The sequence below is a fragment of the Elgaria multicarinata genome, chromosome 9, assembly GCF_023053635.1.
Source record: "Elgaria multicarinata webbii isolate HBS135686 ecotype San Diego chromosome 9, rElgMul1.1.pri, whole genome shotgun sequence".
Lineage (NCBI taxonomy): Eukaryota > Metazoa > Chordata > Lepidosauria > Squamata > Anguidae > Elgaria > Elgaria multicarinata.
In genome coordinates this window covers 85,550,852-85,566,023 of record NC_086179.1, presented here as the reverse complement: position 1 = coordinate 85,566,023, position 15,172 = coordinate 85,550,852, and the positions used below count along the sequence as shown (strand labels likewise).

The window sequence follows — 15,172 nt, the reverse complement described above, 5'->3', positions numbered from 1 at the left end:
CCAGAAGTACACCAAAGCTGCGGACCTGTGTCTTCAGGGGGAATGTAACCCACATAGCACAGGCTGAATCTCTATTCCCTGGTCTGCCTTTTGACTGACCAGGAGCACCTCTGTCTTGTCTGGATTAAGCTTCAATTTGTTCGCCCTCATCCAGTCCATTACTGCCGAAAGATACCAGTTTAGCACAGAAACCACTTACTTGGAATTGGGTGGAAAGGAGTAGTACAGTTGGGTGTCATCAGTGTACTGGTAGCACCACACCCCAAAACTCCGGATAACCTCTTTCAACGGTTTCATGTATGTATTAAATAGCATGGGGGATAAAACAGAACCCTGAGGGACTCCACAGGCCAACGGCCAAGGTGTCGAACAGGAGTCCCCCAGCACCACCTTCTGGGTTCACCCCTCCAGGAAGGAAGGAAGCCAGTGTAAAACAGTACCTCCCAATCCCATCCCATCCCAGCAAGGCATTCCAGAAGGATACCATGGTTGACGGTATCAAACGCCACTGAGAGGTCCAGCAGAACCAGCAGGGACACACTCCCCCTGTCCAGTTCCCGGCGAAGATCATCCACCAAGGCGACCAAAGCTGTTTCTGTCCCATAACCAGGCCTGAAGCCAGATTGAAATGGATCTAGATAATGGATCTAGGTCTCATCCAGGAATCCCTGGAGTTGGGAGGCCACCACACGCTCCAATACTTTACCCAAACATGGAATATTGGAGACTGGCCAGTAATTATCCCAAACGGTGGGGGTCCAAGGAGGGCTTTTTCAATGTGGGTCTCACCACTGCCTCCTTCAAGCAGGAGTAATAGTGTAGTGGATGGAGTGAACAAGATGCCAACAGGACTAGCAGATGAACCCATGAACAATATTTTGCTCTGCAGGCACTAGCAGCTGATAATGGTTTTCTTCATGCAGTGAAAAACTTCACTTGCTGATATCTGCAGATAGGGCTGCTGTAAAAGCATTTTAATAGGCTGGGTTCCAATCTTACAGATAGGTAATTAACAATACAATCCTATAAATGTTTACTTGCAAATAATTCCCCATTGTTTGTAACAAGTCCCATGGTGATCAGTGATGTTTAGTTCCTAATAATTTTGTACTGGGATTACCTGCTACATATGCATTAATTTGGTAGTAAGCCCCATTGAACACAGGATTGCTTGTAAATCCACTTTGCAAAAATCTGAGTTCATTCAACACCCTTTTCCTGTGCGTAATAAATTCTTCCGACGTCAAGTCTGCCCAGCAAGAGCCCCATGATGTGTTGATCTAGCTCAGGTTTCGCAGCATGGATGTTGTTTTTGTGAGCATCCATTGCAAAATGGTGAAAAATAAGTGAGGCACCAGAATTCATCAACCATAAAATGCACTAAAGGGGAGTTAAATAAAAACAGATAGTAGATAACCATCAATTAACGTTGCCAGCTGTCTGTCTTTTTCACCTGAGCAATATGGGAATTGAAGATCTATGTTTCGTTTCTGGAGTGACTTTTGATCCAGACAATTAAAGTCCAGGAATCATTGAGGAAGGGGCTAGATGGCTGAGGGCGGAATCTTCCCCTCTTTGCCCAACCCTCCTCTGCCTTCACTTGCATCTCCCTTAAAGGTGCTTGTATTGCGCTGCTCAGTTTTGCTCACGAGTGTGGCAGAAGACACAGAGAGAGAGAGAGTTGGGGAAGAAAGGAGCAGATTAGTTAAAATGTGATTTCCCCTTCTCTTTTACTCCCCCGCCCCCAACAACGTCTGCCAACGTTGACCCAAGTGTTACGCTCGTGCTGCTGTGTTTGGGAGACTAGATCTGTGGTCAGGAAGAGAAAGGGGAAACCACAACCACATGAGGCTTGGGTGAGTCAAGTGAGGAGGTGGAAAGGAGAGAAAAACACTCTGCAAATCAATCCATTCCCACCCCCAGCCATCTGTCCTGCCTTCAGGGCCAACTGAAGGTTAAGAACACAAGAAAAACTGTGCTGGATCAGATCAATGGCCCATCTAGCTCAGCAATCTGTTTACAAAAGTAGCTGGCCGGATTTGCCTTTGGGAAGCGCACAAGCAGGGCATGGAAGCAACAGCCGTCCTCTGTTTTCTGGTTCCACTGTCTGATATTTCACAGTACAGTGCTTTCAGACTTGGAGGTTCCCCTCAGTTTCCATGGCTAACAGCCATTGAGAAGCCTATGCGCCGAGACTTTATCTAATCCCCCTTTAAAGCCATTCCAGGGTCTAGTTACATGTTTACACACAACTGTATATAACAAAACTTCAAAAATTGCTTCTCTTAGGGAAAAGTTTCAGTGGAGAAGCTGGGGGCCCACCACTGTTCCATTGCAACAATGCCTCCCATCATGAGCTTTTTTAAAAAAGCTGAGACCCAGGAAAACCTGCTAAACTTAGTAACCCTAGTAATAATGACTATAAAGGGAACAGTTATTATCATCATCTACTAGTAGTACAATGATGACAACTTGTTGTTTATTCGTTCAGTCGCTTCCGACTCTTCGTGACTTCATGGACCAGCCCACGCCAGAGCTTTCTGTCGGCCGTTGCCACCCCTAGCTCCCCCAAGGTCAAGTCTGTCACCTCCAGAATATCATCCATCCATCTTGCCCTTGGTCGGCCCCTCTTCCTTTTGCCTTCCACTTTCCCTAGCATCAGCCTCTTCTCCAGGGTATCCTGTCTTCTCATTATGTGGCCAAAGGACTTCAGTTTTGCCTTTAATACCATTCCCTCAAGTGAGCAGTCTGGCTTTATTTCCTGGAATATGGACTGGTTTGATCTTCTTGCAGTCCAAGGCACTCTCAGAATTTTCCTCCAACACCACAGTTCAAAAGCATCTATCTTCCTTCGCTCAGCCTTCCTTATGGTCCAGCTCTCGCAGCCATAGGTTACTACGGGGAATACCATTGCTTTAACTATGCGGACCTTTGTTGTCAGTGTGGTGTCTCTGCTCTTAACTATTTTATCGAGATTTGTCATTGCTCTCCTCCCAAGAAATAAACGTCTTCTGATTTCCTGGCTGCACTCAGCGTCTGCAGTAATCTTTGCGCCCAGAAATACAAAGTCTGTCACTGCCTCCACGTTTTCTCCCTCTATTTGCCAGTTATCAATCAAGCTGGTTGCCATAATCTTGGTTTTTTTTGAGGTTTAACTGCAACCCAGCTTTTGCACTTTCTTCTTTCACCTTCGTCATAAGGCTCCTCAGCTCCTCCTCGCTTTCAGCCATCAAAGTGGTGTCATCTGCATATCTGAGATTGTTAATATTTCAAGCATTTGGGTGTTTTATATGTGCTATTAATTGTTGCTACCACCCTGTAAAGTAAGCCAGTATTATTATCTCCATATTGAAGACTGGGGTTGAGGTCAAGAGAATAGTAGACTTGTTTGTGTCTCCATTTTATCATAGTTCACAGGAAGAAGGTCACACCCTATCATGAAAAGCTTCAGACTAGCAAAAGCTGCTTTTAAACATGCTCAGTTTAAACTTTAACTGGATTACTAAAGTGACTGGTAAAGGGATATAAACCCTTCCACCTCTAGGTCACGGGTTCATAATGAGTCCAGTTGGTAATGTGACCAGAAGTGACTTTCCCCTGATAGTTCATGTGAACCACCATCACTGGAATGAGTCCAATTTCAAGGAGAAACATGTGCTCCTCATTAATAGTTCCTCCACCACCCTTGGCAATTACAAACACTCCTATTGGCAGGCTGGCTGAGCCGATGATTAAAGTGGACTGGCCGGGAGAATGACCTCACTTTTCAGCCCACATGGTGGTGGGGTGTCTTTCCAGGTCACAGATCATGCATCGTTAACAAAGCAGTTGACGAAGAGTCACCACATAACCGGGGGCGTTTGCCCCTCATGGTTCCATCCTATTAAGGACCCCAAAGCCATGAAAGATACAGGCAAAAACAATGTTTTTGAAAAATCAATGGTAGATTTTACCAAGTCTTGAGACTAGTTTATACACGCAATGGAACCCATTGGGAAAGCTTCTTCTCTTTTTTCTGGATTGTACTGGGGGTAGGGAGAACTGCATCTCTGTATGCCACCCCCTCTAAAGTAAAAATAAATAAATCCCCACATATAGAGAGAGAGCACGGCAGAGTAAATGCTAGGCTAAGCACTTCTTTGTTTTAAAAATGATTTTACATGCAGAGTTTTGTCCATGGGAGAGCAGTCAAATAGGCCATTGCCCCCTCCCACATGAAGCAGTGCATGCCCGAAAAGGCTTTGGCACTTTGCATGTACAGTATAAACTGGCTCTTACATACAGGATGTTTCCTCTCTCACTCTTTTTTTGGTTGGGGAGTCCCTTCTCCCCCTCCCCCCCTCCAGCTTACAATCTGTAGGCATTAACATTCCTCTGCACGGTTGTCTAGTTAATTTAAGCATTCTTCATAACTAAAGTTTCTTCCACTTCAGTGCTGGTGCAGCTCCCCCTTTCTGTGCTCCATCCAACCTTTCGAGTCCAGCTTAATATAATTAGAACTTTGTGAACAATTGATATCGATGTGGTTAACGGTGATTAGAAGGGTCATAAGATGCCCCCCCTCCAGTCCCACCCCCAAAACGGAGCCAAAATGGAAGAGGTCTTTCTCTTTGCTCACCCTCCCCCATTGTGAGCCTCAGGGCAGAGGCACGTGTTTAGGCTCTGGGATTCCAAGAATGCTGCCTTTCAATGTACTTCTGCAATGCCAGGAGCACATGCCTATTCAGCTGCAGCGAGCAGGGGGAGGGCAACCAACATGAGCATATGACTGGAGCCAATCAGATGCCCCTGCAGGGTGCACGCATCTTAACCGGCATGCACGCACACATTTAAAACAGGGGACTTTCTGAGTTAAAATGAAAAAGAAAGTCTTCAACCTACAAATAATTCTGGAAGAATAGCACACCAGTTCTGATTCTTCAGCACTGCTGCTTCAGTTGACACAACTCAAGAAACCAATTAGTTTTAGCTACTTTGATTATTCAGTGGTCTGGGTCCCACATAACTATGGAACAGCCAGTGTGGTGTAAGAGAGCCAGTGTGGTGTAGTGGCTAAGGTGTTGGACTGGGAGTCGGGAGATCTGGGTTCTAGTTCCCCACTCAGCCATGGAAACTCACTGGGTGACTTTGGGCCAGTCACAGACTCTCAGCCCAACCTACCTCACAGGGTTGTTGCTGTGAGGATAACATGGAGGGGAGGAGGATTATGCATGCCGCATTGGGTTCCTTGGAGGAAAAAAGGCAGGACATAAATGTAATAAATAAATAAATAAATAAAAATAAACAGCTCCCACCACCACCTTACAATATACCTTCCCTTCCTTTAAGAGTTATGCCTTTAGCCTTGCACCACACACTCTCATTTACAGAGGACAGACTACCTAAGACACATGAGGAATCATAGAATCATAGAATAGCAGAGTTGGAAGGGGCCTACAAGGCCATCGAGTCCAATCCCCTGCTCAATGCAGGAATCCACCCTAAAGCATCCCTGACAGATGGTTGTCCAGCTGCCTCTTGAAGGCCTCTAGTATAGAGGCCTCCTCTGTTTTGATAGCCCTACTCTGTAATTTCCTGCCCAGAGAAATCTGCCAAACAATCTCCTTCTGCAATAGGGGTGGGGAACCTCAGGCCCAGGGGCCCAATCCAGCCCTCCTAGGGTCCCAATATGGCCCTCTGGGGTTCCTGGAAGGCCACACACCCTTCCCCTGGCACCTTCCCATTTCACCCAAATGCTGATCGGTGGTTTTCCAGCTTTAGCATAGTTCTTCACATTCTGGCAGTAAGAGCTTTAAGCTACAATATGATGATACGTTTGGTGTTTGGGGCAACTCCCTTTTGCCTTTGGCCCCTCCCACCACTGAGAGCTTATTTAAATCAAATTTGGCCCTTGGGTTGAAAGAGGTGCCCCATTTCTGCTCTATTAAGTCTGCCAACAGGAAAAGATGTTTGTATACTTGAAATATTTCCTGACCACAGATTACTTATGAAACTATTTGATCTTGTTTGCTTGTATTTTATTTTATTGCTCCTAGCAATGGAAAGTCTTATAGAGTTTTGAACATTTAGAAGAGAAACTACTTACCTTCATCGCCATCATCTCCAAATGGATAGAAAAGAGCTACTGCTAGATTGATGAAAACAGCCAGATTGAATGATATACTTCCCCAAAGGGAAATGTGCCGGGAGAACCAGAACAGAGCTGGATTATCTAGGAAGGGAGGGAAGAACATCATGACAAGAAGGCAGCAGAAATTATGTCCCCCCCAAAAGTAATAGCTTCCATGAAACGGTGCCTTAGGACCAGCTTTGTCATTAGGCAGACTGAGGTGGCACAACTGAAAATGGCCTTGCTGTGTTTTGTTTTCACCCCCACCCACAAATGTGACATCAGCCCTGTTTAGGTATTGTTTCAACACGTGAGGAGAAGGCCAACAGCCTACCCAACATAGCTAAAGGTGAGAGATCATGGGAATTGTAGGCCAAAACATCTGGGGGGGCTACACGTTGCCCAGCTGTGCAGTAGATCAAAATGGAGAGGTGGGAAAGAAAGCATTACCCCTCCACTTCGGTGCATTTGTTGCCCTCGAATCATGGAGGGCTACAGTCTGGAGGAGAGCCTCCTGTATCCTTGGAGGCTGCCCACATGAGCCACAACAGTAAGACGTTGAAGGCCAGGCTACTCCTGAGGACTATGGCCCATTGGCAGGGCTGAAGCAAGTTTCAATGATCAGTCTAGCTGGCTTTTGTATGTGGGATGGGAGGGGGCACCATTTTGCATAGGCAGCAAAATGCCATGGGTCAGCCTTGCAGTGGATGAGATGACTTCAGTGAAATTGACTGAACTTAGCAAATAACTAAAACTTCTGAGGGCCTCAGAAGGTTTGAAATAAAACTTTTTTGTGCCCATTCCCATATTGAAATGAGGCCTTGGAGAGCCATGGCCAGACAAGGGCATTACACTAGACCAGTGCAACTTGCAGTCCAGATGTTTCAACCTAAACCTCCTGTCAGCCAACATAGCTAAGATGAGGGATCATGAGAATTGTAGGCCAAAACATCTGGAGGGCTGCAAGTTGCCCAGCTGTGCAGTAGATCAACATGGAGAGGCGGGTAAAGAATAAAATTATTATTATTATTATTAATTATTATTATTATTATTATTATTATTATTATTATTATTGGTGAAAATTGCCTTGCTGTGTTTCATTTTCACCCCCACCCACAAATGTGACATCATAGCCCTGTTTAGGCATTTTGTTTCTGGTTGTTCTGAACATCTGAGGAGAAGGAGTGTTCCAGTCTTGTCCCTCCCCTTCGGTGCATTTGTTGCCCTCAAATTGTGGAGGGCAATGGTCTGGAGAAGAGTCTCCTGTATCCATGGAAGCTGTCCACGTGAGCCACAACACTGATTTTCCAGTGTTCTGGCTTGGGTGAAGAGCCTCCACGGATACAGGAGGTTCTTTACTTCGGAGAGTCATCCTCCATGAGTTGAGGGTGATGGCAGTGTATGAGGAGGGGCAGGGCTAGGGTGCTCCTTCTCCTTGAGTGTTGGGAAAAACCAGAAATCAAATGCTTGAACAAGCCTCATGTTGGCAATCTGCATCACCTGAGAAATAGTGCTGGCCGTACTTGCATTTTAAAGGAATTCACGTCTCGCTTCCGGGATGGCACAAAGTAATAAAACATTTTTAAAATGCTCTGCAACCATTATTATCTCAGCCAACCTTACGGCAACCTTATAAGATAGGTCAGTATTACTATCCCCAAATTATAAAGGAAGCTAAGGCTGCAAGAAAGTAGTGTGCCAGAGTTCATTGCTGAGGTGATATTTGGACTGGGGACTTTCTGGAGCACTCTTAAGAACTGTGCTCTCACAAAACCTTCAGCACGGGAATCTCCCATTTACGTAAAACCTTTAGGAATACTGAAGTAATTTGGGAACTAAGGCTGAAAGAGCCACCCATTAATAAGCTATATAGACTATCCTACAAACAGCCAATTTTTAAAAAAACTTCTTGGCACTCTGCTCCTCATGGAGAGAGATGGGCCTGCAGCCTTTAAGTAGAAAACTTATAAACCAAAATCTGTTTGGCTTACTCTTAACTGAATGCAATTAGAGTCCGTTCAGATCAAGTGCTCAGATTTCACTTGTGACCAAGCATGAGTTGTTGTTGATTTCTGGGTCTAGAAGTTTTGGGAATCATTTCACATGACAGTCTCTTGTTTTGTTCTGCACAGCATCACATGGAGACACATCAAGTCAGCTTAGAGCCTCGACATGGTCTACTGAACCAGCTCCACTTGATTTCAGAGGGCGTGGAGGAATGGACTGGCCAGCACATGGCTTACGTGATAAACTTTACAGAATGAGTTGCTTAGCACTCTAATATCTGGAGAAACTGCTTAACCAGCCATCCTCAGATCCAGAATGCATGTGGCCGGGGATATAAAATAAGCAATGCTTAACCTACCCACCTCTCTGGACAATGTTTCCTGATTTCATTTCTTTTATTACATTTCTATACAGTTCAGAAGCTGCAGCTTGTGCAAAATGCTGAACATAAAACACTGGTTCTGGTCTGCTTGCACTGGCTGCCTGTATATTTCCAAGCCCAATTCAAGGTGCTGGTTTTAACCTATAAAACCTTAAATGGATCGGGACCACAGTACCTGATGGAGGGCCTCTCCTGGCATGAACCTACCCATACATACGTTCATTGTCCAAGGACCTTCTCCAGGTGCCTCCTCTAAGGGAGGCCCGGAAGGTGGCAAAAGTTCATTATGAAATGAACTCCCCAGCAAGGCCTGCCTAGCACAACTTTGCTATCTTTGCAACACCAGGTTCTCTACTCCCTCTTCTCCCAAGGATTTGGCAACATATGATAGGTTTTTAATCAGGTCATGGGATTGTTTGGATATGTGTATGTGTGTGTGTATGTGTGTGTCTGCTCTTTTTATATGTTTGTAGCAGAAATGTTCTCTTATTATTCATAATATTGTATTTTTAAGGTTTTTAGTCTTTGTAAACCACCCACAGCTCCCCAACTGTGCATGTAATATGGAACTGTGTTTGTTATAAAGTGAAAGCAGAAGCTTTCATTCATTTCCCCATGTACAAAAAACAGAGGGAGAGGAGAGGGGTGGGGGGAGCATGCAGGGCCAAGGTTTGCAGCAGCAAATTCCCAACCATGGTCTAGAAGATAATCTGAACCAGGCCAATGTCTTAAAGATGCTCACTGGTGTGACTCAACTGTTGTCTTTACCAGATATAGTTTCCACATGGCCTTTCTAACACAAGAAAAGAGGGGAAATAATATTTATAAGATGCAAAAGCAAGAATCAGAGCATTGCTTAATGCATTCTTCAACGTATCATTTAAACTAATGGTTTATACCCATGGTTGAGCGGAGGATATTGAAAAAAGGAAAAGATGCTCATTTCAGACTCCATTGCTGTTTTAACAGATACAAACTAAAGTAACTCCAAGTCTGAAATTGCTTCATCAAATGTTTTTTTTTTTTTTTACTATCTTTCCTTTTCGGTATGCAAGTGACACATGACTGTTACAATGACACTAAAGATGGGCAAACTCACACAGTCCAGGATCAGGGGACTAGACTCATTTCCCCTAAGTTGGAGATCAGGCTCTTGACATTTCAATGACAGCTATCAAGCGGACAAATTCTTGGGCTTTTAAGTCCTGTACTTACTCCTGATTTTCTTTTGCCACTTCATTTCATTGTACAGATCTTCAGCCTGTTGGAAGAAGTCATTCACTTTGCTTCCTTGTTCATCTCTCTCGGTAGTATTGAACACACGGTACTTGGATTCATGCGTCAAGAATTCACAGATATTTGGCACAGGGAAGACTATTTGTTCCATAGTTCTATCGTGACGGACAATCTGCAAATACAGGTTTCTCACTCAGATGCATACAAGGTTTGAACATCATATATAAATTGCTGCTTCAGACTTACATGGGAAGGAGAAAAACGGACAAAGAGGGACAAGCTAGGACAATGTAGTTTGGCACAGCTGCCATTTATCTACAAGAAGTAATGGGAAATTTCCTTAATTTTGAGGGAGTGAGGAGCAAAGAGATAGTCATTCTTTGACAGATGTCAGCAAGCTCCACTGTGGGGGATTTTCAGCTCCGTTTATTGTGAAACTTGCAAAAGGCTCCGACTTTGCTTTCCAAAATCCCAAGCATGTTTCTAAAGGATGATAGAAATGTTTGGAAAACAGCATGCACCAGCCTTCTGCAACCTGGTGCCCTCTAGATGTGTTAGATTGCAACTCCCATCATTCCTAGGCTACATGGCCAATGGCAGTCCAACACACCTGGAGGGCAACATATTGGGGAAGGCTGGCATATCCCAAAAGCAAAGCAAAACTAGTAGTATTTATGGAAAACACAACAATAAAAACATAATTATTACATGAAGTGTGAAATGGCAAGGGTTTTTTGACTTATAAAACTGTACCCAGCCATTAGACATTTGTGTCGAATACATTTTATTTGTCTATGGCACAAAGGCCGTTACAATCACAACAATAAAACAAGATGTCAGGGAATGAAAGGTCTTGATCTCATGAACTGCAAGATCTACATGAGACATGGGAGTGAGCCATTGCCTCCTATCCTTCTACACAGAGCAGTAAGTGGACCTATGGATCAAGCCATGTGCCTATATTTGATCCGTGGACCCACTGAAAACCAATTAAAACCGCAGAATTGGATGGGGCACCTCATAGGCCATAGGCCATCAATCCCCAACAGATAGCTTCTCAGCCTCTGCTTGAAGACCTCCAGCGAGGACAGCCCACCACCCTTCTAGGCAACTGGTTCTAAATTGTGGGAGTAGTGCCTGCACACATATGCAGGTAGTCTCTGCAGCTCTGACAAACGTTGAGTTATGCTACATAATGTGGGGAGACAGAGATAAGTGACAGGCTCCCACAGGGGTCCCATGCATGCCCCAGGGCTTCTACAAAGCAGGACAATGTCATTAGTTTAGTTAAAACTACAGCTCCAAGTATTCCCCTTCCAGTAATTAATTCCTAAAATGAGACGTTCTGGAGCTCAAGTCTGCTTGGAAACCATGCACTCTGATGTGACAGCTCTTCCTCCTAATGCCAGATATGTGAGCACTTGCTATGTGCACTCAATGGTGAGGAAAGATACCCTGTGCACATAATTAGAGGGCCTTTTCGGTTTATTTTTCACATGCTCCAGGACTGAGGCCTCATGCACTGGGTCTCAAATTGCATCTGCCCATGAACTTTAAAGTGTGGCCTAATTTCTGAATTTGGTACCCAGAATCCAACTCTGCAGTGAAGGTGGAAGCACAGAAAGGACATATATTATTATGCAGGATGAAGTCCTTCTCCACAGAATTTATTTGTTTACTTGCCGGGACCACAATTCCCCTACAATTAGCATTCAGAACCTGAGCAAAGAGTCTCAGCATTTTGCCATCCAAATACTTAATCAAGAAGATTGTGACAGTCCAGGTTCTACACTGTCAACGCCTGAAATTTAGGGAAGTTTGACGGATGGCTTCAGTTTGGGCCCAAATTGGTATGCAACGTTAACAATTAAAATGACCTAGGTAAATGCTGAAACAGGCTGTGCTGATGAAAATGTTTCAGGGTTGACTGTCCAGATAAATGTGTGCAATGGCTTGTCAGTTACGCCAGCTTCCTCATGAGATACAAGCTGAAACGTCAGGTTTATTTGCACAGCACACTTCTTCTGACATGCTAGGATTCCCGTGCAAACCTGCTTGAAGACCTTGGGGCAAGGGCCTTCAAAGCTACAAACCTAGAAAAACAAACAGACCAAAGGAGTATCCATTTCCAGGTCCATGTGGCACAACGGTCTCCTGACCTCATGAACAAAGCAGCTTGCTATGGTCATATGTACGTAAGAATTGCCTTGCTGGATGGGACCAAGTGTTATTTTTTAGGTAAAAAACAGTGGAAATGAGTCTTCTATGCAGCAGAAAGTAAAATGTTTTAGCCTATTCAGTAAGCAATCCCTTACCTCAATCTGTGCTGTGTGATTGGCGTAGTGCTTCAAAGCGTCATCTCCTTCTTCCGGATCAGCCCCAGGCTTCAGCATGTGCTGCAATATTTTATTGTGACGAGCCAACTAGAAGCAAAAGTGGGGGGAAACCATGCAATTAATTCCCTGTCATTATGCATTCAGATTACCCCATCTTCAATTAACATACACACTCAATAATAACAAACAGAAGATATTGGAAGAAAACAACATCAATGTTTTGTTTTAAAGAGAAAGCCCATTATGGACAAGTGAATCTTCAGCTACATTTTGATAGCCAAGCTACATATTTTGAATAACGTTCCACAGAAGCTAAAAGAGATAAAGCGGGCAACCCCTGTGGGCATTCTGTAAAAGGCACAAGATATAGGGAGTTGGGTGTACCTCAGTTTCACTGAGTGTAATATCCCATAGAATTCAATGGGAATTAGACATACCTAACCTTCACTTGATTGCTCTCAAAATCTGCATACTTTATGGGACAGTGCTGCGTAACCTGAAGCCCACAATTTCCCCCCCTTTCCTACAGACCACCAATGCATATTCAAAATGGCTTGTGTTCCATTGCACTGCCATGACCAACAGGTCTCATGAAACAGAAAATGGCAGCACTGTGCACTCCACATGCAGCATGATAGGACGGGGGTCACGGAGGCAGGAATGTCTTCACATAATGTTAGCAGAGGAGCAAGATGTGATGGATGACTCCCGTTTCATGGCTTTCACCAAAGAAGTTGCAATTACGAAGTAAACAGTATCAAAGCCATATAAAAAGCATCACGTAGTGTACAAAGAGGACATTTTTGGATACAGCTTGTAATGAAAGGGCAAGGAAAACCACACCTGCTGAAATTCCCTCTCAGGACTGGCCTCAGGTTTGGGTGGTCCTCAGCAAGATGTCACCACACACACACACACACACACACACACACGCACACACACATTCCTGGTCAACCTCACGGACAGAGAAGATGGGCTGCAGGGGCTGCTCCTAGCTGTTCTCAGCGGGAGGAGTTGCAGCTAGCTTGTCCTTTTGGGGATGGTGGCAACTCTTTCCACCATCACTGTTCGTTCATGCAGCTTCCAGAGCAGGTGAGCGCCGAGAGTGTCTGGCAGCATGGCTGCTGCCTAGGAGGGGGCAGGCGAGTTAGCAGCAGCAGCTGCTTCAAGACACACTTCCCACCCTGGAATGATCAATCTATGTTGGCGTGGAAACAGCAGCCGCTGCTTGTCCTTTCCATAAGTGCAGCAGATAAGGAGGAGGAGCTGCCCCTGCCACAGGCTACAAGGAAGCTCTACTAAAGGAGGGCCAATCCTTTCAGGGACAGCAGAAGGATAAGGCAGCCATCCGTGGCGGCTGCTACTCCATCGATGGTGAGCCCTGCTGGGGCCCTGTCTGTTGCCTGATGCTGCCAACCCTGCTCCCTCTTCTACACAGCTCTTAAGAGTGTGTGAACATTGTCCTCCTGTACATCTGACAAACTCAGCTCGAAATACTTTATCAAAATGATGCCGTGGGACCCTTTGCCATTTGTGCACCTCCCCTGGCACTTTGCCAAGAGGGAAGTGCCAGTAGAGTCCTGGTCAAAGCCTATGCTGCGTTGGAGATCACGCGACTGGGGCCAGAGGGAGAGAAGGGGCCATCTGGGAACTCCCAGAGGCCAGGGCTGGATTGGGAACCTAGCTGGGCTGAATCGGGCCCATTGGCCTAAGCTTATGCAACCCTGATGAAAGGCCTATTGCTTGGGCAAGAACTGAATTGCTGGAGAATGCTGAATGAAAGTGGCAACACATAAAACAGGGGCAGGGAACCTCTTCCAGCCCGAGGGCCGAATTCAGTTTTGGAAAAGCTCTCGAGGGCTGCATTCCAGTGGTGGGTGGGTATGAAGGCAAAAAGGCAAAAGAGGTGAGACCAAAAATACAAAATGTACCAGCATGTTGTAATATAAAGCTCTTACTGCCTTAGCAGAAGCTTCTGAACCTTTCAGAATTAGGGGGAAACGGTACAAAAGCCAGAAAAGAGGGAGGGGCCAGGGGAAGTGGGTGTGGCCATCTGGGGAATCCTGGAGGATTCCCCAGATGGCCTGAGGGCCTGAGGTTGCCCACCTCTGAATTAAAAGTTTGAAAAGGTGATTTAAAAATAAATAAATAAAGGAAAGGGTGTGGGAAGAACTCATTTTAACTAAACACTTTTAGCCAGACTGCCTGTAATAATTATAATGATCTTTCCATTCCCCATGTCCCAATCAAAATGGAAGAGAGCTTTCTGTTAGATGTACAGCAACTTCCCTTCCAAAAGCCGATATGGCTTTATAACCCCACCACACAGCAAACAATTTGTTAACACACACTAAGAACAGCAGGGCTTGAATCACTGAGCAACAGGGGACCCTGGAATCAAATATTCAGAGGTTTAATTAGGCTGATTACGTTCTCTGCAGCAAGTGAAAGAGCTCAGAAAGAGCTAATCTTTCTCTGGCAAAGAGCGGCACGGATTAGGCCACTGGAAACTAGGCCTCTCTTTCATTTTACTTCTTTGGAGAATTTCACTTGGCTCAAAGTGGAATCAATCTGCTATCTCTGCCTTTGCTTGTTAAGGTAAGAATACAGTCTGCCATGCCCTCCCCACAACCCCAGCATTAGATTATTTTCCATAGTCACCTTGTTGGCCTCCTCCAGTCACTAGCCTTGGTTCTGGACCTAGCACTCAGTGTGAACTCAATGTATATGAAGATCTGAGTGGTACAGGGTCAGACCAAAACATGAGGCAAAGAATAAGATGGTGCCTTTCCCCATTCCATGTACCAAAACCAGTTGGATTGGCCGTTGAATCTTCCTTCAACACTGGTGATGGAACAGCATCTTTCACAGCACCAGAGGCAGTATGCTAGCCTACTAGGGACCCTGGGCAGGCTTCATAGCACACACAACTGGGGCTTCCTACCCTTTGCTACCGCTCCACAGCACCTGCCAGCGGTTGAGTTCTTTGCCTAATGGTATGCTTGGACGTGCTGCAATGGATATTAAATTGGTGATCTGAGGTATATCATCAGGTGGGGATTTAGCTTGTATGCCACCACCCAGCACTGGCCAAAGGAGAGA

The 15,172-nt window shown here is 45.2% G+C and overlaps 1 protein-coding gene across 1 annotated transcript in view; it reads right to left on the bottom strand.

Moving 5' to 3' along the window:
- The window catches only part of ITPR2 (inositol 1,4,5-trisphosphate receptor type 2), a 286,514-nt gene that overhangs the window by 43,043 nt on the left and 228,299 nt on the right, over window positions 1–15,172 (bottom strand). Inside the window, exons 46-48 of the mRNA XM_063134243.1 lie at window positions 12,050–12,157; window positions 9,714–9,906; window positions 6,086–6,211 (exon numbers count right to left, since the gene is read on the bottom strand). Of these exons, the coding sequence (XP_062990313.1) occupies window positions 6,086–6,211; window positions 9,714–9,906; window positions 12,050–12,157 (427 nt within the window). The remainder of the gene's footprint in view (window positions 1–6,085; window positions 6,212–9,713; window positions 9,907–12,049; window positions 12,158–15,172) is intronic.